General features: G+C 29.2%; 2 protein-coding genes and 1 long non-coding RNA gene across 4 annotated transcripts; 2 read left to right on the forward strand and 1 right to left on the reverse strand.

Annotated features, from left to right (window-relative positions):
• Positions 1 to 1416: 1416 nt before the first annotated feature.
• LOC125418209 (uncharacterized) lies at positions 1417 to 5983 on the reverse strand. 2 transcript variants are annotated; one of them, XR_009635386.1, is made up of 5 exons: positions 5410 to 5983; positions 4850 to 4890; positions 4362 to 4391; positions 3218 to 3330; positions 1417 to 1807 (listed from the first exon to the last, which is right to left on the reverse strand). It is a non-coding gene; the product is annotated as an uncharacterized LOC125418209 (long non-coding RNA). The 2 variants fall into 2 exon arrangements; XR_009635385.1 differs by lacking the exon at positions 4850 to 4890.
• Positions 5984 to 18907: 12924 nt separating this feature from the next.
• LOC125423919 (uncharacterized) lies at positions 18908 to 19837 on the forward strand. Its single transcript, XM_048479802.2, has one exon. It carries the CDS (start codon positions 19022 to 19024, stop codon positions 19379 to 19381), a length of 360 nt encoding a protein of 119 aa, XP_048335759.1. The 5' UTR covers positions 18908 to 19021; the 3' UTR covers positions 19382 to 19837.
• Positions 19838 to 24458: 4621 nt separating this feature from the next.
• On the forward strand, positions 24459 to 26346 carry LOC107427735 (non-functional NADPH-dependent codeinone reductase 2). The gene is made up of 4 exons (XM_016038119.4): positions 24459 to 25067; positions 25190 to 25433; positions 25529 to 25708; positions 25814 to 26346. Exons 1-4 carry the CDS (start codon positions 24736 to 24738, stop codon positions 26030 to 26032), a joined length of 975 nt encoding a protein of 324 aa, XP_015893605.2. The 5' UTR covers positions 24459 to 24735; the 3' UTR covers positions 26033 to 26346.
• Positions 26347 to 27325: the final 979 nt, after the last annotated feature.

The raw sequence follows: 27325 nt of genomic DNA on the forward strand, positions 1-27325 counted from the left end.
CAGGTTTTATCGATAATTACCGAAACCCCTATGGTAATTACATTTTACTAATTTTTTGGCCCTCACAAGTCCCCTAATGTGTGTTAAATGCAACAACATGCAAAATATATATTCTTTAATGATCCTAAAGAGAAAAAGCCCCAAACGTTCTGAAAAAGTTCTCAAATTGGCACAACAATTTGATTACCATAGGGTCTTCGATAATTATTGATGAAATCTACAGTAATAAATTTGTAGTTGCCGGAAAAATTATCGTAGGTTTCATTGATAATTACCGAAACCCTTATGGTAGTCACATTTTACCAATTTTTTGGCCCTCACAAGTCCCCTAATGTGTATTAAATGCAGCAACATGCAAAATATACATTCTTCAATGATCCTAAAGAGAAAAAACCTCAAAATTTTGGAAAAAGTTCTCAAATTGGCACAAAAATTTGATTACTATAGGGCCTTCGGTAATTACCGATGAAACCTACGGTAATCAATTTGTCCTTGCTTGAAAAATTACCATAGGTTAAATTGGTAATTACCGAAACTTTTATGATAATCACATTTTACTATTTTTTTGGCCCTCACAAGTCCCCTAATGTGTGTTAAATGCAACAACATGCACAATATACATTCTTCAATGATCCTAAAGAGAAAAAACCCAAAAAATGGTCAAATTGAAATTACCAACGGGGTTTCGGTAATTACCGATGGAACTGTAGGTAATTTTTCTAGCAAACATTGGGACTCCTAATATGGATTACCGATGACCCGTCGGTAATCAACTTTGGGTGTAATTTTCTAAGTTTTTCCAAAGTTTTTGTGGATTGTATTATTGAGGATCATTAATAAAGCTATATTTTGCATGTTCTTAGTGGAAACACAAATTATCGAAGTTGTCGGATTGAATTGTGATTATTTTCTTTGACAAATTGAAATTACCGATAAGGTATCGGTAATTATGGATGCACCATCAGTAATCAACTTTATTTGGAATTTTTCCACTTTTCCCAGTCTTTTTGTAAATTTTTTTGTTGAGGATCATTAATAAAGTTATATTTAGTATGTTATTGATGGAAAAATACATCATCGAAGTTGTTGGATGGACAATTGTAAATTACCGATGGTGCATTGGTAATTACTGAAGTAAACTGTCAGTAATTTTTTCAGCAAGCACATAGGCTCATACATAATAGTTCTTGCTATACTATTATTTATTTATTTATTTTTTTGTTGACAACAAACCATCAAATATACCATATATATTGAAAAGGCTAAAATATAAATATAAATATTTAGACAAACATATGTATATAGGATATAAATATAAATACTACCAACAACACAGTGGCCAAAAAAATATTTAATGATGACATACTCATTGATTCCAAATTAAGAGAAGCATGACAAAAACACCTTGGAAACATTAACAAATTTTGAATATAATTTTATATCATACAAGATAGATGTAGTATGCAAATAGCAAAAATTACAAATTGTTTGTGAACTAATCTTGAGGTAAAAAATGACTTGCAAATAGGTAGTGGATAAAGAAATAAGATGCCTGAAGAACACCAAATGCAGCTAGTCAGCTCAAAGAGAAGGATTGAAGTAACTTGGCAACACAGCTAGACATCCGGGTTACATTACCAAGATTTGTCAGTTGCCTGGCCATGCCCACTCTAGAACAACAAACCAAGCCAAGGTATCCCATGCTAATATCTCACTTAAGCAATCATCCCAACCAAGGACTTCTAACAAAAGGATTATAAATAAAGCAATCATTGCAGCTACGACTTTTGCTACACTAAGAGCTTCTCTGCAAGCATACCAAAAGTACATGGTAAATCAGAAATATAAGAAAAATGGATGTATATTCTCAACAAGTAGCATACATATTATGTATGACACAATAAAAATTGTGCAAATACATTATCGAGTGCAAGTAGTTGACTTCCATTCAATTTATGGTCATTTTAGCAGGCATGATATGGTGGAACCTAATATAGAAGATAGTGGTAATTTCAGTTGCAAGTTTTAGAATGCAGAGAATTTTAGATAAGAGAGAATACTCTAGAAATTTGGGTGCTTTAGTTGAATAAGAGATAAGTGATGCCCATATATCAATCTTCATAAACACTAAGATCCTGGAAATGAAGATCCTTATACAGAATAATTTTAGAATTTGGTGGGAACTAAATTGTCTTTCCCATCCAATGGATATTATTTCTATTGATTTGTTACTGATGAACCACTATTGCCCTCATGGTTCCATGGACTACTATTGATTTGTGTAGAAGGACTCTACCTGATGATTTCAACATGCTCAATTGCACCACAATAAGTGAAAAAATCATAAACATCCTTTTATGTTGCTTTTGGAGATAAGCTTGTAACTTCTGCAGATAACCACCCGGGTACATTGCTTTTTAAGACTTACAAAAAGTGGAATTGATTGAACCAGCGAAAAGGGATTTAAAATAACAGGAAAAAATACAACCAAAAGCCCGATTATATAATTATATATAGCAAAATGTATCATAAATTTAATGTTAACATTTCATGGTAACAAACAAGGGCATTATTTAATCCTTTATCTTGAATGAATAAGACCATGTTTTGGAGGAAGAAACAAAAGGGATAAGGGAAATGTTAGAAGCTGATGAAAGACGATATCATATAATTGGGATGACCTTGCTTTGTGTGACAATGCTCTTGTTAATTCCAGCCAGTTCAATGACCGCTTGGAATGCTCATATGTAGCATCTTATTCAAAGTCTTAATAATCAAACCCTCACAACTGTAAACTACGATCACTTAAGATTATAAATAATACAATAAATCAATGATAAAGTCTGTGGGAAAAAAATAATAATTATACACTAAGATGCAACTAGCAGTGAAAAATTAATTACAAATATTCTAGACTAAATGTAATTCAGAGAAACTAAGGCAAACAACATAAATTCGTCTGTGGTTCTCATCATTGGTGAAAAGAACTTCTACACAATTGGCATCACTTATGCCATCCAAATGCAGGATTACCATATTTACATAATTAAATTTGTTTAATCCAGTACATCATGCTTGGAATATCCTTTTTTTTTTTCCCCCAATGCTCTAGGCCTAACCACCTGTACTTGGGGGTAAAAAGAAGAGGTAATTGCTATTTGAGTCATCATCAAAGGGACCAGAATAATTAATTTACTAAAAGCTAAAAAGTGAATACCTTGCATCAACAGCAGCATCAAGAAACTTCTATATTTCATCAATATCATTCAATGTTATTGCCGTAGCAAACTGAAAATATCTAGCTTCTTCCTCAAAAGACTCATAAAGACACTGCACAAGGCAAAAGATGCACTAGTTAGAATGCACCAAGTTTCACTAATTTTAGAATGCTATACAAACACAGCAGACTAATACAATCAGCATATAATTAGCAAATAAATATTCAAAAACATGCAATCCATAATGAGAAAATTAAATAAAATAACTTATGCTGGGATGTAGTTCTTGCAATCAATAATTTTTACTACAAATGTCCTCTAGCTACGTTAATATTGATACTAAAGTAAAATAAGTGAACTTGTACGATACATTGATTGCCTTACATCTCATTTCCAGCTGATTTGTCTACATGGCATGCTTTGGCCAATGTACATTTGGAATAGGAGTTCTAGTAGGTCTATAAAGATTTGGAGTCACTAGTTATGCACATATTATATGTTCATCTATGGGATGGGACATATATATATATATATATATATTAGAAGCAATATAATATATGGATTTAGATATTCATTAACCCTATTTAGATATTCCAGAGCCCCACTCTCTTCAAGATCTGTTCAATGCTAAATATATATATATATATATATATATGACCTTTATAAAAGTGTGTATAATATGTTCTTAAATTCAGAAGATATTTTGTCGTGCAAACATGTTTGATCAAGAACGGCACTGTAGATAACAGTATATACATATATACATATATATATATATAAATATGTATTTATCAATATATATATATATATAGAATGGAAGATACTAAAGGAGTGATCTGAAACAATTCTACTACATTCTAATCAAAGAGAGTTCTGTTTACATTTTAAAACATAAAGTTTGAATAATTTATGCACAATTCATGTTGGTAGAGGCGTGAGCATCATGTATGTGTATTTGTGCCTCCATTTATGTAATACAATATATAAGTATGAGATGGAAATGTAAATCCAGCTGACAGGTTGAATTTGTTTTAACACAATAGATAGTTGATTTGAAATACATACATCATCAACAAGCAATCCCTAGACAAAATGGCACTATAGATGTTGGTAATCAAAATTGTTAGTAAAAATGATTAGAACCTCTGGGGAGCAGATGTCAACGTAGCAATCCTACAAATGAGAAATTTTGTAAGCATAGATTCAAGATTCAATCAAAATAAGAAATGACATGCCCATGGAAAAAATATCTATGTCTATCATGCATACTAGGACCTTAATTCTAAAAGACACTTTGGTACATAAAGTGTAACACCCCGTCCCAAATCGCACCGGAATCCGTGCACGTTGACCGAGGTTGCACGGGTCCTGACATAAAGCCATAGCAAAAGGAAGGAAGCGAACAAAAAAGAAATTCTATCTTCCAATAACAACATAGGACATTCATCTATCCCAACTCAATACAGCTTCCATTATTGTGTTCCAGTGAACCCAATAATATACCTTATAGGTCCACCAATCAAATAGGCTTTAAAGAACAAATGGTGATCTGTAGAACTATTGTTTATCACAAAGTACAGAACCAACCACATAAAAGCAATTAATAAGGCAATCTAGTTGAACAAGCATACCTTAAAATGAAATCATAGGTCTGATCCTTTGGCTTTGCAGGCTTATTAAGATCATAAAAAACAACATTAATAATAAATTTTCCAAAACTAAAACCATGTTTAACTAATCTAACTTCTGTTTAGACACTGAAGAAAACCCCTAGTGAAAAGCCTTGTTTTAGACCAAAATTTAATATAATTAACTAAGAAAAATCAATATCTTTTGCTCAAAAATGCGAATTTGATATTTCAAAAAATTAACTTCTCCCCTCCCTTTACCAAGATTTTCTTAGCGGCCAACAAAATTCTATAAATCAACAACGACAACTAAAAAAAAAAAAAAAAAAAAGATCAAAAAATTATTCACAGTTGGTAGGATTAGGCCCTCTTGAATACTTCATCTAAAAATTTATCATAAAAACATATATAGTCAAGAATTCAGAATGCTTGACAAAACTTAACTACTAAAGTTTTGCATTTTTAGAACAAATTTTCACTTTTTTTTTCTCTCCCTACTCAAAGCAAGAAAAGCAATAAAATTAAGAGAAAAAGATTAAAAGTATAGCAGAATTGAATCTAACCATGGATGATTCCTCCTGCTGCAGCTTCCAAAACAAACTTCCATTTGGCAAGTCCCTATGACAAAAACCAAGCTAGGGTTCTGATGATAGGATTCTAATTGTATTTTTCCATTTTGAAGATTTCTTGAAAAACCCAGGAAAGACCACACCATTAAAAGCAGACCCAAAAGAGGAGGAGGAGGAAGGACCAAGGAGTTTGCTGTAGATTTGCTTGTCGATCAGGTAGATGTCGATGACGAGACTCCAAGGCCAAAACCGAGAAGGGCATGGCTGGGCTAATTACTGAACCTAGGATGCTTCCTCCACTCATCTCTCCTCCTGAAGAACTCTCTGGTAGCTGCTTCGCCATTCTCTCATTTTCCCTTTCCTCTTTTCGTTGGGCATTTCATGTGTATTTTTCCTTTTGATATTTGAAAAGGATAGTTTAGGAATATTAAAAAATAAAAGGGTAAAACAAAAAACCTTGAAAGGAGAGGGGTATATTTCATTAAAGGCTTTCAAATAGGGGTATCGGGCAAAATTCCCCAAAAATCTAATTAAAAATTAATGCAACTATACAATTTAGTTTTGCCTATGGGGCTCTCTCTCCCTCTCTCTCTCTCTCTCTATATATATATATATATATATATATATACATATATATATATATATATATATATATCAATTTGCTACGGTAGATATATAACATAATGCTAGGAAAGGCACCCATTCTAGTAATAATATGTTTATAGTATTCTCCAATAATAAACTGATCTTTAATACATATATGGACTTTAAGTGATGAACCTCCGATATAAGCTGCCCGATTCTGGGTAGCAAACGATTGCTAAAATATATAGTACATAATTTGTTAGTCATAAATCGATTTATTGGTGAATATAAATGTGTAACACCACCATAACAAGTGCATGCAAAAATCTATTATAGTGGATATGTATATATAATCATATATAAAAAATTTAAGGTAACGATAAATCTTCTATCATGATGTCATGATGATTTTTTCATCAGATCCTTTATTATTAGACTTTAAATTGATTTAAGAGCTTAAATTAAAAATGTTTTGATGGATTATATAAGTTTAATTATATATTAAAATCCTAAGAGGACAAAGTGAATCCTGTTTATGTATTTTTAAATCTCAACTATTTTTTAAATTTGAGACATCAAAGCAATTTAAGAATTGATAAGTGAAGTTTAATAGGAGAATTTCTATTTAAAGTAATTTTAGACTTACCAAATTTATTAATCAAATTTTTTGTATCAAAGATTTGGTTTTACCTTGCATGATTTTAGAGCATTATCTTTATGTCAATCATTAATAAACTCTCATATCACACAGTAAATAAATTTGCTAAAATTTGTCTAAATTTTTATGTAGTTTAATGATTTTTTCTCTTATTAAGGAATTTTTATAAAAATTTATTCAGAAAATCAAAATAAGAGAATTTAAAATACATTATATGGATTCCTTGAATACGCGGAAGAATGTAAGCTTCTACAAATCTACATGGAATTAATACAAGATGGACTATTATTGATGGCTTTAATTAATCAAAAGAATTATAATGATCACATTATTTATTACTTTACCCATCCAATTTTTTATTATTATTTTTTTCTTTTTCCTTTTTTCAGGGAAGTAACTGCTTTAACCCTAACTAGATACATACCCGTGCAATGCACGACATATATAATTGCAATACATTATTTTGATAATAGATTATAAAAAAGAATTATAATCAAATCAAATATAAAGTATCATAAAAACAATATTAAACTAAAACTTTAAATTTAACATAACTAATCCAAATTTTGAAAAACTTCTTTGAATACCACATTACTGGTTGAATTGGTAGGTTTTCCATCTTCATCACAAATTAATATCTTCAATCTTTTTCTATTTGTAACTCTAAAGACTGCAAGATATAACTGTCTATGACTGCAAACTGATTTTTTAAGATCAATTCTGACATGCGAAAGAGATTGACCTTGACTTTTATTAATAGTCATAGCATATGATACAACCAAATGATATTGTTTTCTTTGAAACTTAAAACATAACCTTGGATCCTATGGAGTTAAAGTCATTCTTGGACTAAACGCTTTAAACCTAATATTGCTCCTTGAAATAACTTTGCCTTCGAGAACATGATTGCCAAGCCTTCTAATGACCAATATAGTCCCATTGCACAACCTCGAAGAATGATCAACATTTCTTAATAGCATAATGGGGACACCGACCTTCAATTTCAACTGATGATTAGGCAACCCAGAACATTATTATATTATTGGGAAAAAATGTTTAAACCTTGAACAAAATAATCGATATATAATATTATTATATTATTATATATAATATTATATATATATATATACATATATTATTTAGTATGTTATATAAACATGCATGATATTGCATTTATATTATAGATAATATATTATATATAATATATACACATGCACGAAATTATATATATATATATATATTATATTATTGTATGTATAATATTATATTGTATACTAATAATATCACTATATATATATATACACATGCACGAAATTATATATACATATACAATCCGTTTATGGTGCGGACGGTCCTCATGCGGACCACAGTATTGGTGACGGTTTTTCATTGTATTGGTGATGATTTTCTAAGAAACTGTCGTTAATACTATGAAAAACCGTCACTAATACTACGGTCCTTATGCGGACCATCCTCACCATAGAATTTCCGTATACATATATATATATATATATATATATATATAAATATAATTTTTTTTCTTCTTATATTGTATAATATTAATCACTAACATATATAATGAAAATTTAAAAAAAAGAAAAAGTAAAAAGAACAAAACATTAGCATTTCAATACTACTAATTTCTGTCCTGGCATCAAAGCTTGGCACCTTCCAAAGTTTCAAGATTCCAACTTTGAACGTTTACTGCGTCTTGTTAGCATTAATCTCGTTGATAAATCAATCTGCCTGGCCATATTTGAAAACTTATTTTAAAATTTTTATTGATAATAAATATATTTGGATCTTATTTTTTTCAATGTATATTATAAATGTTTTTTAATAACTAAAAATTTGATATCTATGTATAATATTATTCACTCATGAAAATCAAATTAAAAAATGCTTATGTATTTAATTTTTTCCATACGTGGAATTTAAATTCAAATTCAAATAATTGATGTTCAAATAATTTTTTCCACCTGTAGCTTTTAAAAATAATGACAAATGAATATAATTTCTTTGTGAACCTCCCTAATTAATTGATAGTTCAAATAGCTAATCAGGAATCATGATGTAATACATAATAAGTATATAATAAGTCAATTTTTGATAATATACCCAACATTATGCCATTTGTTCTTGACATTATATACAAATATATATTGAATTGTCGATTATGGAAAACATTAAATTGCCGATTATGGACAATATACAAACATTGAATTGCCATATGTTCTTGACAATATATATATAAATATTTCATAATTAAATAGTTATAAGAAAATGTCTTTTTTAGAAAGTTCAGCATTTGGTACATCAATTATGCTATTTTAATTGTTTTTTAGCTTAAATTATAGCATTTGGCACCAGTAAGAAGTAGAAACACAATAAATATTTTGATTCTTCAATGTCATCCTAATAAGAAAAAAATTGATATTTATCTTAAAAAAATTAAATTTAAATAGTTTTAAAGGTTACAACCTATAATATTATGTGATTATGGAAAATTTATTCCCTTTATGTACAGCATAATATGGAAGCTACATATTATTTTTCAAAAATCAATAAGGAAAAAATTGAATTTGATTCTTCAATGTCATCCTAATATGGAAAAAATTGATATTTATCATTTTTGTTAACAAATTCAGGTCTACAGCTTGTGTATTGATTTATTAGGTATATTTATTACCGAAGAAAGAACCCATATTTATTTGTTTATATATATTTATCTGTTCTTGACAATATATATATAAATATATATTGAATTGCCGATTATGGACAAATATAGAAGGACAAAATTTGAGTAAATACTTGAATTGCTGATTATGGACAATATATAATTTTTTTTATAAAAAAGGGTACATAAAAAAGTAGCATTAAAATCTATTGTTTTTGTATTTATTAGGTATAATTATTACCAAATAACCTATATTTATAAGTTTTCTAAAAAAATATATATATAAAAGAGAACAAATCTTGACCATGGAATAGATTGATAGATAAATGGAAGAGAACAAAATTTATAATAACTAAAATAAAACCATTTTTTTATTTTAATCCCAATAAACATAATAGATTCCAATAAGAAAAATGAAACATAAAAAATAACCATAATGTCTAGGAGAAACGTTTCATCTCCCTAAATTGCTTCTTGTTCAATGAAGTTGTCGCAATGTCCGAGAATTTCGGTACCACCTTATTGTGAAAACTATCATACTCTTCTTTCTTACATGCTCTCTGCCTAAATAATCTCCTACGTCTTGTCCCTTTTATCTTTTTGTTCTTCATCTTCTTGAAAAAATTAATAGATATAGGTGAATCTATAATCAGTGAGGATATATAGGTGAATCTATAATCAGTGAGGATATATAGGTGAATCTATAATCAGTGAGGATTCTTCATCAGAAAAAGTTTTCTTTTTTTACATCAATTTCCACATCAACATCATCATCTTCAATAAAAAATTCATAGCATGGTTCACGGACGTGCTTATGATTAAGATGATTTTTATTAGGATTCATCAAAGAAAGAAAATAAATTGAAATTAAACAAAAAAAAAATTTAATAACTAAAATAGAAATATGAAAGAGTAAAACCCAGTAAAATATTGAATATCAAAATTTTAAATAAACAGAAGCTGGCACCTAGTTATTTATAGTAAAAAATATTTGACTTATTTGATAAATATAATAAAATAAAATATTTTGTTTATTTTAAATTTATTTCAAAAAGTTATTATAATAATGCAATTCCATTACATATAATAATGCCATTTTGTGTATGGTAAAAACTGTACAATAATGCAATTCCATGTATGACAATTCCGTGTATGGTGAGAACTATATAACAATACAATTTTATGTATGACAATTCTATTAACTGTAACAAAAAAAAAAAAAAAACTGCCATATATATAAATTAAAAAATAAATACCTCACATTTTATGCACTATAAGCAAATAAATAAAATAAAAATAAGAATAAATTCCGTGTATGGCAATTTCCCAAATTTTTGTCTTTGATTTCTAAATTTAAAAAATAAATACCTCACATTATATGCATCATAAATAAAGAATAAATAAATAAATAAATAAATAAATAAAAGAAAAATGAAGAAGGTGATTTTGGAGGAAATTCGGAAGAATAGTATACTGACACGTGGCACATACTTTTCTTCATTTATATATTACACAAATATAGATTAATTTTCCTATGTTAAATCCTTATAATATAATATAATTATATTTATTATTATTATTATTATTATAACCTAATTAACAATAATCTGGATTTAAAAAGAGGTGTATATATATACATACCATATTTATATAGTCCCACTGCTATATGTGTCGGTTTGTACATTATGATACAAATCGACATCAAATTATGTATAACTTATGATGTGTTGTGTATATTTTATTTTTAATATTACATATAATTTGATTATGATGTATATTTAATGTACATGGCACTATTCATTATAGTAAAATTTTATGTATATAATATTATAAATATATATATATATATATATTTATTATTTATTTAAAATTTATTTCAAAAAAAATTGATTTTATATATATCTGGATACAACTATAAAAGATAAATTTTTTTATGCTTTTTCAATCAATTATCTAATATTATAATAATAATAATATATATTTTGAATACAACTAATAAAGGTAAAAATTTTCATTCTTTTAAATAGCTGCTGCATTTGGTACTGATTAATATTTTGATAGAATCATAAATATTAAAAAAGGTGATTATTTTTTTATTAATAATTTTGGAGGAAATTTGAAATGATAATATGCTGACACGTGGTACAAGATTTGTTTACTGTTATATATTAATAATGTTTACCTATCTAACTTTTTTCATCTATGAAATTTAAATTTAAATTCAAATGCATTCATATAATTTAATTCAAATTCACATGTATTTAAATAATATTCCATATATAGAATTCTAATTGAAATTCAAATTCAAATGCATTTTTTTGTTCCATACAGATAATTAATTTTCATATATTAAATAATCATAATGTAATTTAATTATTTATTATTATTATTTATCTTATAAATACATTTTTACCTTATAAGGTAAATTATTTATGGAAGTCAAATTAAAAAATATTTACCTATTTAATTTTTTCTATTTATAAAATTCAAATTCAAATTTAAATTCAAATATATTCCATCTATAGAATTGAAATTGAAATTCAAATGTATTTTTTGAATATGAGAGAATAAAAACTAACAAACTATTGAATATTGAAATTTTAAATAACCGGGATGTGGCACTTACTAATTTATAGCCAAATATGTTTAACTTATTTGATAAATAAAATAAAATCAAATATTAGATGTCAAGGTGCATCTTAGTAGACATTATTAAAATATATATTAGGCCACAATTAGGCCATAATTCCGTTATAATATATATGTATATGTTTAGACTATAATTCCATTATAATATATATTAGATCAATTAATATTAGGCCATATGTATGTATAATTCCGCTATAATATATATGTATACTAATTAAGCCATAATTAAGGCCATAAATATATATTTGGTAAATAAAATAAAATCAAATATTTTATTTATTTTCAATTTATTTCAAAATTATTACAATATATAATTTTATCAATTGTTTGATAGTTATGGATATTTATATCAAAAATTAATTTTATATATATTTGGTTATATCTATAAAAAATAAGATAATGAATAATAAATAATAAATAATAATAAATAAATAAAAATACTTTTGGAGTGAATTTGAAAAAAAAATATACTGACACATCGCGTATATGGTTTTTCTTTTATATATTATATAGATCTCCATTATTTTGGAGTTCGAGCTAAGTTGTAGATGATTGATACGTTGTTTATAATAAACTTTTATTTTATTTTTAATGCTTTTTTATTTTTGTATCAATCTATCAATTAATTTTTTACAATGGATACTAGTTTTCTCTCCACGGAGAGATATGTCCCGATCATTCAATTGAATCTGAAGATTAGAATAAATGTAAATGAATCTTTCGTTGGCCATGCAATGGAAGAAGGGAGTAGGTATTATTACTATAATCGCTGGAAGGGGTACTGGAGGATTCCAAGTTAAGTTTTTTTGGTATAGGACATTAATCTCCGTTATGATTTATTATCATTCTGACCTCTAATGTAAGTTAATATTTATTTATTTTTCTCTATTCGGGTTTTGAACAAAATAAAAATAAAAATTCTTCATTAGACGTATTTGTACTTTCTTTTTACTTTTTGATTCTTATGTTAAACAATGATTCAAGTCTACCCAAAAAAAAAAAAAATCAACCCTACATTATATATAAAAATTAGGATGGGTTGTTCATCATACTTATAATTATATTTTATGAACCAACTGAAATATTACAAAAGATATATATTTAAAGATTCTACTATATAAATTTGTAAACAAATTAGTCTCATTACTGATATAAATAAACTTTATAAGTGAAGTTAGTCCACATACAAAAATATCTAGCATTTGAAACTTACAAATAGCTCCTACACTAAACCCCCTCAAATTGTTAAAATTTGATAAGTTGAAGAAAAATGTAAATTGTGCTATGTATGAGTTGAGCTAGCAAGCAATATAGATTGTGTTTTATGATCAGGAGTTAGGCAATTTTGTTTCTAAAATGAAACCTCAAAATCAAGTCCATGGCTCAAAATTATACAAATTTAATTTTCCAGAAGTTGTCATGAATTAACACTTACTGAGTTTGATAGTTTTCTTTTGTCGAAATTGATACTTGACAAGCTCATTTTCTTTTTCTTTTTTTAAGCTCCAAAATGAATAAATTTTTTTTTTTTAAACAATCCAAAGTAAATCACTTGATAACTCATACTTATTGGCAACATTTGTAGGAATTATATGAAAATTTTAAATAATGCAGATTTGAAATTTATTATGAAAAAAAAAATCTTTAAAAAATATAATTTTTAATAATCAATTATTATAAAGAAAATAAAAAGATAATATAATTTTTTTTATATTTTGAATGTTTCATGAAGATATATATATATATATATATATATATTTCATCAACGTTACAGAGTTTATCTGGCATATATAGACCTTATGTTATTATCTTATTAGTTAAAAAAATAAATACAATATAAATATGGATGAGTGAATATTTTAAAAAGTAAATATAATTTAAGATTATGTTTGATAAACTATTTAATTATTTAATACATATATTCGCTGCCTCTGGTATTATTATTATTGTTTTTTTTGCCTCTTCATCTTTCTTCTCTAATGAATTCCAATATTCAAATCTTAGGTAACTGTATTTTGGATTTCTTCTTCTCTAGTGAATTCCGATATTCAAATCTTAGGTTACTGTATTTTAGATTTCTTGCTGTACTCAAATCACATTAATGTAGAAATTATTTTAAAAAAAATTCACATGTCTAAATAATTAAATGTCTGTAGGTGAAATGATAATATTGCATGGTTAAAGTGCTTATTTCAACATTTCTTAAATCATGTGTACTTTTAATTTTTTGTCAAAAAAAAAAAAAGTACTTTTAATTTTTATAAATAATTAATTAAAAATTTTCAATATTTCTGTGAGAGATTTGAATTTTGGATTATTATATAAAAAATAGTAGCTTTTATCATTAGGTCAGAGGCAATAAATTAATTAGGTTACTAAGAAGCATATTTCAAAACTTTATCACATGCAAGCTTTTTCCTATTTTTATATTTTTTTTCTCTTATCTTGTATCAAAAGCTCATATAAATTAAATAATTAAATACAAATTAGTGTTTAAATGATGTTAAATAAAAATAATTTTTATATTATACATATATATATATATATATATCTATATATATATATATTATTCCATAAAAAAAAAAAGATGCGCATACACACACACACATATATATATTATTTAATTCTTTTGAGTAAAAGTCATGTTAAATGCCTTCTATTTTTTTTTTAGTTGATAGAATGTTAAATGCCTTCTAAGAACTAACTAATAACTATATATATATATATATATATATATATATATATATTATATATATTTTTGTGAATATGCAGATTTTTAAATTAGATAACATTGATTTTGTTTAAGCAATATATAATATATTCCTATCGCGACATAAAGTATAATTTTTGTAGGTAATAGTTGGTGAGAATTTGGAAGAACAACCGAAAGGCAAAACGTGTGTGTTTCTAAAAGAATATCTCTTACAAATCAATTTCAACTTGACAAGTAAGAGCACACAAGTTATTCTGGGGAAAAAAAAAAAAAAAAAAAAAGGCCCCAAAGCTGACTATTATTGTATACCACTCTCAATTTGAGTTCTTCCATTTCAATTTAATATATGTTAGGAAAAAAAAAAAATGTAAAAACGACTGACCAAATGTGTAAGCTGTGGAACTGTGCCAAATCCATATAATCGGTATAAATGGAATTCATTTATACCACCATTTTTTCTGCTTCCGCTGCATTTTATATAATATTTTTTTAAAAAAAATTCCCTTTTTTATTAAGTATTTGCTAGATTCTAGCTGAATTATATTACATTGTTCTGTACATATGGATTGAATAATTTAAATATGCTCAACTAACTAGAATTAAACATATTTTTTGTACAATTTTTTTTTTTTTTTGTAGTTGATACAAAAATATTTATACATCCAAAAAGAAACTTACAGGAAAATATGATTAAGGCTGGAGCCTTTGAGGGTATTTAAATCTCCTTTGTCATATGAATAAATTAAATTTCAATGTCTCCATCATAAAAAGATATTTTTTAAAGGTTGAAAGTACTTTTAGTTTTTATCAGCTGAATACATTTATCTAATTCAATTGATTTATATTGAAAAGTTTTATGTTGTTTGATTGATATATAATGAACAGTATAATAATTTTTTTTTTTTTTAAATATTTTGGTCAAAACATTCTAAGTGAGAGTCAAAAGCTCTTTTTGCAAATAATAATAATAATAATAACAATAATTAATAATTAAAAATTATTGTAATTAACATGTCTTTTTTTTTTTTTGGTGATGGAAATAATTAATAAGTACTTGTTGGGAAAGGGAAACAACATTTTAAAGAAGCTCTTCTCCAAAAAATATTCTACTCTTAGCATATGCAAGAAGCCCAATTTACCCGCTAGTAAAACTTTATTACTTACCATGATTACTAAAAAAATTATTATTTACCATTTTTATTTGTTATTTTAACAAAGTACTCAATATATCCTAATTAAACCATACATAAAATTCAATTGCTAAAAATGTTTTGGCTCCTCACCTTTTTTTCTTTTGCTTCCTAAATATTATTTTTATATTTTTTTATATTTAAAGAACTAAATATATAATCTAAAAATCTAAGAATAATAATAATAATAATAATAAATAATATTTATCACATTAATATTAGTATTATTAATTTTTATAAATGTTATATTTTTTAATTAACATTAATTATATAAAAAATAATTAATGTATAATAAAATGTAAATAGTATTGTACACATTTGAAAGCACTTTTATAATTATGATTATATTGCCAAACAATCAATTTAATGTTTACAGTATTTTTTTAATTGACAATCAAATAGACATTAGTTTTTTAATAAAAAAAATTTATAAAAAGTTTTATTATGAAAAATGCTATAAATAAAAGTTTTACTTTTATCAACTGTACTAAATGGACTTTTAATATTGTTTAGCTGAAATCCACCAAAAATTGGTGAAAATATTTTTGTAAATTTTATGTGAAATGAAGTGGAGATAGAAAAAATGTTCGTGTGAAAGAACAATGTATTTAACCAAATTTATTGGATGAGATGTAAAATAGTATTAGCCCAATCTCACCTTCCAAACAAACACTAAAATCGCAATCCATAGCACAAGCCTTTTCCACGAACCTATAATTTAGAATGATTTACCATATTTTATTATCATATTTAAAAGATGGTTATTATATATATTTTTCTCTTTTAGTTTTAGAAATAACATGGCACCATTTAATTGAAGGAACTGACGTTGGGATAGGAATAGGATTACTAGCATCCACTATGTATAATAAATAAACAATTGGTCGTCGCTAATGATATTGCAATATTGTTTGTTAAATTGCTTGTTTAGATCTTTAAATAATATATATATATATACCTTCAAAAATCATAATATATATAATATTAATTTATACTAATAATTATAGGTCGTTGAAGACTAAAAGAGTTACGCAATTGTCAAGCAAACGGTTTCTCTATTTATTTGTTTTATTTTCTAAAGCCAGGTTATAAAATTTTAAATGGTGGGAAAATAAAATAATTATTTGTTTCATTTAAATAAAATGAATTCTTATAAAAACTATACTTATGGCACATGTGTGGAACTCCGTTGATAAACTAAATAATAATTAAAGATAAAAAAACTAAATAATAATTAATTAAACATGAAATTTTAAATAAATAAGTCCGTTTAATTAATTTTTGTGTAAATCAATATTCATATTACAACATGAAGTACAAATTTTGAATGTAATACAGTAGGTGAGAATTTGGAATAAACCACCAAAATGCAAAATGTGTTTTCTACATGTATCAATCTGTCCTATTATGTATCTGAAATACTCAATAAGAATCAAATTTCAACTTGACAAGTAAGCAAACACAATTTCTCTTCCATTTTGCCTTAAAATCCCCCAATTTAAATCGATCAAATTTCAATCTGACAAGTAAAAGAGATCGAAAAACTGAATATTATACGCCGTATAGATACAAATGTTAAACTTGTTTTTATAAATACAAATATCTTTGTTTTTTTCTGGGAAAAAGTATTAGAAACCCTAAAAAAAACAAAACTGGCTTGGAGTTTGTGTAGGGTCTGCGCCAAACTGAGGATATTCCAAACACACATCACAAATAACTTGAGCAAAATGCTCATAAATGGTTCATGTGTATCAGAGACAAATTCTAAGATGTTTTTTTCTTCTTACAATTTGATAAACCTCAAAATTGTTGTTTTCAATCATTTGACTTATCCAATATTGATAAAGTTTCTGGACCACTTGAGGGGTTATAACAAATTTGAAATTAGCTGGGCTGTGTGGTGTGCCCTTGCCAGCCTTTGACAGGAATTAGACTTTGATTAAATAAAACAAAAGGTACAAAAATCAAAGTAATATTATGCATACATAGTATTTTATTTTATTACGAACAATATATATATAAAATGAAATTTTATGGTGCGGACAGTCCGTATCGTGTTATGGTGCAGATGATCTTTTTAAAAATCACGATTTTTAAAAAATTATCATCAATATTTATTTCTATATGATAATATTAATAATAATTTTTAAAAAAATTATTGTTTTTACGGAAATACACATGATAAAAATATATAAACGTATGCAATATATACAGACTATATATATATCAATACATATTTTTTTTCTCCTCTTTTATCACGTCCAAGTGAATATCAATATTTCTTTGGGACAATACATATAACATTGACCACTGATTTTGGGTTTGAGCAAGTATGGAATTCAAAATTTTCTCTCTTCCAATTTAACATATATATATATATTTATATACATATTAAAAAAATAAATTATTGGATACAATATATGTGAAACAATATTTCACATAACTTATCTCTGAAAATCAGCTGATAAAAAATTCTAAAATAAAATTCCTAAACGCAATTCCATTATTATTCCATAGAACCAACCCATGAAGCATTGAAAGAACCTATGAAAACTACACTACTGTTACATATATGTACGGCAAAAAGTACCTTTTTTTTTTTCAATTTTTTTTTTATTCCAATCGATAATCACAATGCCCTTTTTCATATATGCAACAAAAATTTACACTCAAAAAAAAAAAAATGAAAAAACAAAGAAAAAAAAAAGAAATGGTGAATTTGTTGTATTTGGGTCTAACATAAGAGTGTAGTTTGTCGGTAACTTAAACCACCAAATTTCTCTCCTAATTCTTGGCTACAAACTTTAACGCGGTTAAACAATAAAAAGAAAAAAACATAAATGTGTACTAAGTCCTAATGAAACCCAACTCCACAAGACACGCCCTCCACACACACACACGCACACACACAGCTTTAAAATGCCGCATATGCCGCGTGCCGACAACCAACTGTTCTATCGCTCCAATTTATTTTATTTATTTATTTATTTATTTTTTCATTCACTATATAACTACCATTTCAACTGCCTTGTATAGAATACCCACCATTGGCCTTTTTAAAAAACCAACCCCAACTTTCCTTTCCATTTCGGTGGGTCTCTTTTTTTTGTGGGTGGCTACTCCCATCATATTTTATGGCCACCGGAGCTGCCGCACCCGGCGATGGGGTTTTCCGATGTGTCTTCGACGGCTCCATAGCCGGATGCGATACCGGAATCGAACGACGGCCTTACCACCGCAACTGCAGCTGCGCTCTCCATAAATCTCGAAACCATTGCTCTCATGGATGGCAAAAGAGTAAAAACGTTTCTTATCCAATGAGAAGGGCTTGGAGCGAAGGTTGTTTGTCTCTTGTGGCTTCCCCGAATTCGTCGCCTTCTTCTTCTCCTGCCATGGTGGGGAAGAGTTGTACTAATAATCATCAATTGGGTTTGTGTGAGGAAGAGGAGGAGGAAGAAGATCATCATCACACTACTTTCATCATCAAGGTTTGAGTTTAATTTAATTTGGTGATGATCAACTTTGAAGAATAGGGATGGTTTGGTAATTTTCAGTATATATATATATATATATATATTCACAAGATGATGAGTTATCCCTGTCCACCTTCTCTGTGTTCAAGAAATATCTGAGAAAATTAACCCAGTTGAGATCTGTGAAAGATAGTTTTGTAATCTTATTTAATGGACCGTTTTGATACCGTTGTTGATCATCAAATGGAAAGGAAAAAAAAAATGAAAAAGCTTTCTAGCAAATGATTTCAGATGGGGATCGATGATTAAAATCGTATATGGTCCGATCAAAATGGTTCATATGTATCTTTTGTAATTTGGTGAAAATGGTGCTAATCAAATCCTTTTCATCTGTAATTTTATTTAGTGTAAATAAGGTGCAGAATAATTACACATACTCCCTTTTCACATCTATGCAATTCTGGGGGAGCAGGATTATATGCTTTTATTTATTTATTTATTATTATTATTATTTTGTCGTTTGAATATGATAAACACTTTGAAAGATTTTTTTCGATAGAATTCTGAAACAGTTTGAATTGTAATTCATGAAAATTAGAAGCCAGAAGTAGTTGATTCTTCATTTTTATTAACATCATTTTTCATTGGCAATTTGTATATTTGCAATTACGGAAATTAAAAATTTTGTATATATTCTTCATTATCACCTTCAAATCTAAATTGGATAAAGAATAGATTTAGTTAACAAAAACAGAGCCTTTTGATAATTGTTTATTCCCAATTACACTTTGATGAGTTGGATTTCCCAAAATCATGGCAGGCCATATTGTTTTGCTTGGATTGCATAATTTGGTCGGGTACCATGTTCAATGCATTTAAGGAAAAAAAAAAAAAAAAAAACTGTAAAATTTATGCATAAAAAGAGAAAGTAAAATAAACAAGAAAGTGAATTTAATAAAAAAAGAAAAAGAAAAAGAAAAAGAAAAAGAAAAAGAATCCAGGTTGTTTGCTGTAAATGTTTAAAATTTTATAGCTTCTTTTGTCAAATAATAAATAAGGTTGCTTTCTTTTCATGGAATGAAGAAACTTTACAGATATTCATCATATAAAAAAAAAAAAAAAAAACAAAAAAGAAAGAAGAAACTTTACAGAGAGTCATTAGAGCTGGCCACATGGGAAAGTAAGGTGGTGGAATACGACTCCATACGGAAATGAAAAAGAACAAAAGTACATGCACATGACCTGCAACACCCCATAATATCGATTTAAGTTTTTTTGTTTTTTTTTTTAGGTAAACGACCATAATTGACCATAATTTTTAATTTAATTTTCAGTGGTCGGTAGAATTTCATTATAAATACTGATGGGGGTTGCAAAATGCAAAGTACATTTATTTTCAACCGTTAGCTGTTGATCGATATCATGTGAGATTTCACAATCTTGATAATTGGAATCATATAACCATTAACTATGTGTTTGAAATATGTGACATCTCCTATGTATCTTAAAAATTAATATAGGAAGCCAAAAAAAAAAAAAAGGAAGCACATGACAGTAGAATCTTGGATGGTGATATATTATTCCTTTTAAATGGAAAAAAGTTGTGAAAACTGTTAGAACATGAAGCTTGGAAATGTTATAAAGACAAGGATCAGTAAAATATTAAAATGGATGATCACTCTAGCTAAAACAAATTGGGGGTGAAGAATCCAAGAGGGAACCAAAAAAATGTAGCACCTTTTTCTTTTTACTGTAGATAATGTCAACACGAAATAAGAGAATAAACTAAAACTTGCATGAATTAATTATAATTAAACCCAAAAAGTGTTTATCAGGGAGTTTCCAAGGTAATGAAAGAGATTTTTTCTTTTTTTTGGTGAAAGTAATGAAAGACAGGTTATGATTCCTCATTTAGCATTTACTGCATCGTAGTTGCATCATGGCACAGATAATAGATTATAGATGCCTAATTGTTTTATGTGGAATGATCTTAAAGTAGAATTTAGGTGATTAACAGCATCTTTCCTTTCTCAAGATCAGATCTAGATTCATTCAATTGAAATATCACAAAGGAAAATTTTCAATTATTAATAGCTTAAGAATCGAAAATCACCCACGGGCAAAGCTATGGTTATTCTGTGTGTAAGTAGTCACATTTACCCTGTTATATAACAAAAAGAAGAAGAATATATATATATATATATATACATTGTTTTTATGAGAAATAAGAACATATTCTTCCCCTCTTCACATAATAAATGTATGATTTGTGGCCTTGATTACCATTACTAAATAGAGGCAAACAGGACATATTTCCCTGCCTAAACAGAGTCTTTACGTTTCTTCCATATACTCACAAGATCAATCAATGCAGAAAATAAATAAGTAAATTCACCCACCCCCAAATAAAACAACAAAATGGTGAAGCTCCCGGCCCCTTTGGAGGAGTTGGTTCCAATGGAGATTCTTATTGGTAACTGCACACCATACATTACACACACACCCCAAAAAAAAAAAAAAAAAAAAAAAAAAAAAAAAAAAACCATCCAGAACTCTCCTCAGTTTCTAGTTAACAAAGGTGTTGATTCTCATATATGTGTTAATTTGTGGTAATAGTGTAGGGATCAAGCTAGTTAGAAGCAGAAACTTTCGTTTAAGGAATGGAAGCTGCTTCTTGTTAATTAATGCTTAACTTGGCCGATACTGTCCAACTATAATTCTGTAATAGAGATGAACACAAACTATGAAAAAACTTTGTTTCTTGAATGAGTAAAACCTAGTACATATCTATACGGGTGTTACAAGGATAAATACATGAAACCATATATATCTAAACTACAACAAAAAGTTGTTACCAATAACTTTAAGACAAGTGGGGAGTATAATCTACTATGCCCCCTCAAGTTTAGTGGTCATTCTTGAAGACCAAGCTTGGACTTGTATGCAAGAAAGGGTTTGTGTGAAAGTGGCTTTGTCAGAATATTTGCCATATGATCTCCACTACTAAACATGAGCAATGTGCAATGATCCTGAAGCAACCCTTTCACGTGCAAAGTGAAAATCAGCATCTACATGTTTCATCTTGGAATGAAACAGTGGATTGAAGCATAAGTAGGAGGCACCAAGATTGTCACTATATAGCATAGGTGAAGATTGAAGAATGACACCCAGCTCCTTCAGTGGTGACTCTTTCCAACATAGCTTAGCTATGTCGTATGCTAATGCTTGGTATTCAGCTTCGGTTGAAGATTTGGATGCCAACTTCCGCTTCTTAGATGTCCAAGAAATTGGATTACCACCAAGAAAAACAATGTAAGCTGTAGTTAAACATCTATCGTCAATGATCGTCCACCTAATCAGCGTCTGAAAAGGCTTACGTGCAAAATAAGAGAAGTTGAACGTTTTAAAAAGAATCCAAGATTGCTTGTTCCTTTGAGATAATGCAACAAACATTTAACTGCACGCCAGGGAATATCAGTTGGCTTGTGCATGAACTGGGCAAGCTTGTTAACAGGAAAGGCTATGCTTGGCTGAGTGATGGATAGACACTGTAAGCATCCAACAACCCGCCTATATTTGGTTTCACTTGGAAGGCCGGATCCAACATGGACAAACAGCAATCCAGAAGGTGACTGTGGCATGGAGACTACCTTTTCTTCAACCACATTAGTCTTTTCTAGTAAATCAACTATATACTTTTTATTGAGAGAGTAACAAATCTGATTTAGATGAAAGGACCTCTACACCAAGAAAATAATGAAGATGTCCAAGATCCTTCAGAGAGAAATGGTCAGAAAGTGATTGAACAGATTCCTTTAAAAAATTAGGACTATTCTCAGTGATAATAATGTTGTCCACCTACACAGATAGATATAGTGTGCATCCATTATTATTATAGAATAAAAGTGAGGTATCCGTATAGGAATTCTTAAGACCAAACTGAAGAAGAAATCCCTTTAGTGTTGTGTTCCATGCTTGAGGTGCCTGTTTGAGTTGAGGCCACAGATGGCCTCTTTTGAGTTTACAAACACATGTTTTGAGTCAATAAATCCTTAAGGTTGATGCATGAAGACTTCTTCCTCCAGTGGTCCATTCGGGAAAGCATTATTTACATCCAAGGGATGGAATATGTCTTAGACTTGTCAAAAGTAGGTCGTTGATGGAAGCCTTTCGCCACTAAACAAGCTTTCTACCTATGAATTGAACCATGTGGGTGTCATTTTATTAGGAATATCCACTTGCTTCCAACAACATTTTGGTGAAACGAGATTTTTTGGCAGCTGTTTTTGGTTTGGTTTCAAGAGCTGGAGTGTGTGTAGTAGCTACAAACATGTTTATTTTAGGTTTAAAAATGTGGTTAAGGGACCGAGTTCTCACATTATAAATTATCTTAGGTGGGGATGGTGTATTCGATTGCAAGGATGATGATGCCTTATCAGAATTGCCAGCAGGGTAGGTTATTGCTTTCGGAGTCTGACGTGAAGGCTCATGAGAATGTCTATCACAAGACAGATGAGATAAGGGAGAGGTATTTTGAGTGGGGTCATATGGATTGACATGAAGGAGTCTTCACTACAACATGTTCATGTTTTTTCATAGCTCTTGATAATAGCGTTTAAAACAGAATAAAAATAAAATAAAAATGCTATGTAGTAAATATTAAAAATAGGCTTAAAATAATATAATAGCATTTGGTAATATAATAGCTTTGTAGTAAACCCATCAACATGTTCTCTTTTGTGCTCTTTTTATTTTTGTTCAAAGAAAACCCAAAGCAAACCCAAACAGTGTCTCCGTTTGTAGATTAGAGAAGCTTATAAGGCGTATAGGTTTTGGTGCTTTTCGAAATATCTTTCTTCCTCTATTTTCAGAAACCCCTGTCTCTTTCTCGTTCTCTATTTTTGTAACTTATAAATCGTAACATATTTTCCTTTTCTCGGTAACGAAGTCAATATAAAACTTTTCCACACACCCCCGGCGCCCCCCCCGGCCCCCCCCCCCCCCCCCCGCCGCCGCCCGACCCCATAACCCTGTCTTCCTTTTTTTCTTGATGATGATATTAACATTTGTCTTCTTCTAATCCTTGCATATTGGATTTTCTGAAATGGCAGCAGATAGAGCCGCGGACACGGGTCCCATGAAAAAGTAATGCAATAATGCAAAAAAAAGACGAATGTATGCAGATTATTCCAAACCAGATTTCTGGCGGCGGATAGAGCCGCGACACGGGTCTCATAAAGAAGTAATGCGATAATGCAAGAAAGCAATTTGAACGATCATTTTTAGCTTGGAACTCACTATAAATCTCACCAATTTGTTAACCACACCCTTATCTGACATTAGTTACTAAAACTACATAACCCTAGAGACGGAAAATGACTGCTGCAGGGTCTGAATGTATCCCAATTGTGGTTCTGAGCTCCTCTGTTGGCCACCGTGGCATGCCGGTTCTCGGCTTTGGAACGGCTTCCTTTAGGTCAGACTCAGATCTTTTGAAAACTGCAGTCTTGGAGGCCATCAAGCTTGGTTACCGCCATTTCGATACAGCTGCTATATATGGGTCTGAACAGGCACTTGGGGAAGCCATAGCCGAAGCTCTCAAACAGGGCCTTGTGGGTTCTCGGAACGAGCTCTTTATCACTACCAAACTGTGGTGCAGTGATGCCCATCCCAGCCTTGTTATCCCAGCTCTGAAGAAATCCCTTCAGTGAGATATTAACATACATACACTTTTCAAATTAAGACACTATATTTCATTTATTTATATTTTTCTTTCTTTCAAAGCTTTGTGGATTATTGAGTGTGAATGAGTTTCTGTTTGGATTCCAGGAATCTTCAGCTGGAGTACCTAGATCTCTATCTTGTTCACTGGCCCTTCAGTGCCAAACCTGGAAAACTGGAATACCCTATAAAAGAGGAGGATGTTATGCCACTGGACTACAACTCTGTTTGGGCAGACATGGAAGAAAGCCAGAGACTTGGGCTTACCAGATCCATTGGAGTCAGCAATTTCACTATGAAGAAGCTTCAAAACTTGCTCTCATGCGCTAAAATCCCACCTTCTGTGAATCAGGTGACCGTTCATTTTTTTTTTCTTTTCAGCTCAAATTATGAAAATTAGATATATGGTTGATTAAATTACATTGTGTATTGGGGGGTTATAAAAAGGTGGAGATGAACCCAACATGGCAGCAGAAGAAGCTCATAGATTTCTGCAAGACCAACAATATCATAGTCACTGCCTACTCTCCACTGGGAGCCAAAGGCACAGCATGGGGATCCAATAATGTTATGGACAACCAAGTTCTGGATGACATAGCAAAGGCTCACGGAAAATCCGTTGCTCAGGTTCTTAAAATTTTCATAATTTGTGTACTTCCCTCTTTTGATTAGTATCTGAATAAATGAGTTAATAGAGGATGATATATGGTACTTTTTGGTTTGGAATGGCAGGTTTCTCTTAGATGGATATATCAGCAAGGAGCAACTTCAGTGCCCAAGAGCTACAGCAAGGATAGGTTGAAAGAGAACTTGGATATCTTTGATTGGGAACTTACACAAGAGGATCTTCACAAGATCAGTCAACTCCCACAGAAGAAAGTGAACCTTGATGCTCTTGGAGATGGAACTAATCCCAAGTTTCTTGAAGAACTATGGGACGGAGAGATTTAGCCAGCTCAATCTAGTGCAAATATAAACGCCTATCAGGATACCCTGCACTTTGTGCATGTCGATCCCCGATAGGATCACGAATTTTATTTCCGCCATAACTATGTAAGATCTTTCTTATGGTTGTTTTTAGTATTTGGTTTGATCATGTACATGTTTCATTTTCTCTGTTTCTGTTCTGGGGCATGAGTAAAAGTATTGTTCTTTGGGGGAAATTGCATCTTGCTCTATAAAATAAAACACATGCGGTTTGTATATGTCCCAAACTATGAAGTTTATCACTCTGTTCTATCAAAGTTTTCTCTTGTTTATCTGTACATTCTTGATTCTTGATCGGCACCAAACCGATGTGTATGTACATAATACACCCATAGCCATAAGTGGAGACTCATGGAAAATCTATCTAATAAGAAACTGACTGTGTGTATATATGAATATATATATATATATATATATGAGTAATTTTTCTTTTTTATAGACGAGTTCATTTTGCAATTCCATAACCACTTTATACAGTCCCATTGACTTTGAATTTACCAAAACATCTGTATCTCCTTCTTCTTTTATCCTTTTGAATTAGATTTTACCTAGCCTAACCTTTTCCATTCCACCAATAGCCACCAGCAGTAAAAGGAATCACCAGCGGCATGTGGCCAGGTCAGGTCGCCGATTTACGGTATGCCTTTGGCGGTCCTCCCACCGCATGAGTACCATTTCTCTGTTTTTTTTTATGAAAAAAAAAACAAAGAGAAAAGAAAAGAACATAAACTCTAGACCCATAGAAATGTCGTATCATCTTATAATTGTTTCTTCATTACAAACAATCCCACTTTGAAAACTTGATTGCTCGCCCACTCCATGATTTTTCGAGCAGTCTTTTCCATTGCCATATTTTTAAGTTAAACCATATTTATTAGAAAACTCAGTTTCTTGTTTCATATTCCTGACTTTTGTCTTCAAATTCATTGCTTGCTAAGTGAAGTTTGAAATATTTAAAATAGAAAAGGGATAATAAATCACCACTCATCTTGGTAAGAGACATAAAGGCATTTTAGTTAAATAGAGGAGTGAAGAACGAGAAGGTGAGGACATTTTAGTAAATTAATCACTACTAGATTCGCTTTGATAAATGACGCAATTAATGCGTCGCACAAAATAAAGACAGACATATTATGCTGTGTCGCCTGACATCCTGTCGCGACGCATTAATAGAGTCACCTATTTTAAAGTTTTTAGCAACGCATCTAGACTTTTAGCGACGCATTTATCAAATGCGTTAGATTTTCGATCAGATTT

Source organism: Ziziphus jujuba, chromosome 1 (genome assembly GCF_031755915.1).
Source record: "Ziziphus jujuba cultivar Dongzao chromosome 1, ASM3175591v1".
Lineage (NCBI taxonomy): Eukaryota > Viridiplantae > Streptophyta > Magnoliopsida > Rosales > Rhamnaceae > Ziziphus > Ziziphus jujuba.

Coding starts and splice junctions, on each gene's coding strand:
- LOC107427735 (XM_016038119.4), top strand. CDS start 24,736: ATGACTGCTGCAGGGTCTGAATGTATCCCAATTGTGGTTCTGAGCTCC. Junction 25,068..25,189: donor GCTCTGAAGAAATCCCTTCA/GTGAGATATTAA, acceptor TTTGGATTCCAG/GAATCTTCAGCTGGAGTACC. Junction 25,434..25,528: donor TCCCACCTTCTGTGAATCAG/GTGACCGTTCAT, acceptor GGTTATAAAAAG/GTGGAGATGAACCCAACATG.
- LOC125423919 (XM_048479802.2), top strand. CDS start 19,022: ATGGCCACCGGAGCTGCCGCACCCGGCGATGGGGTTTTCCGATGTGTC.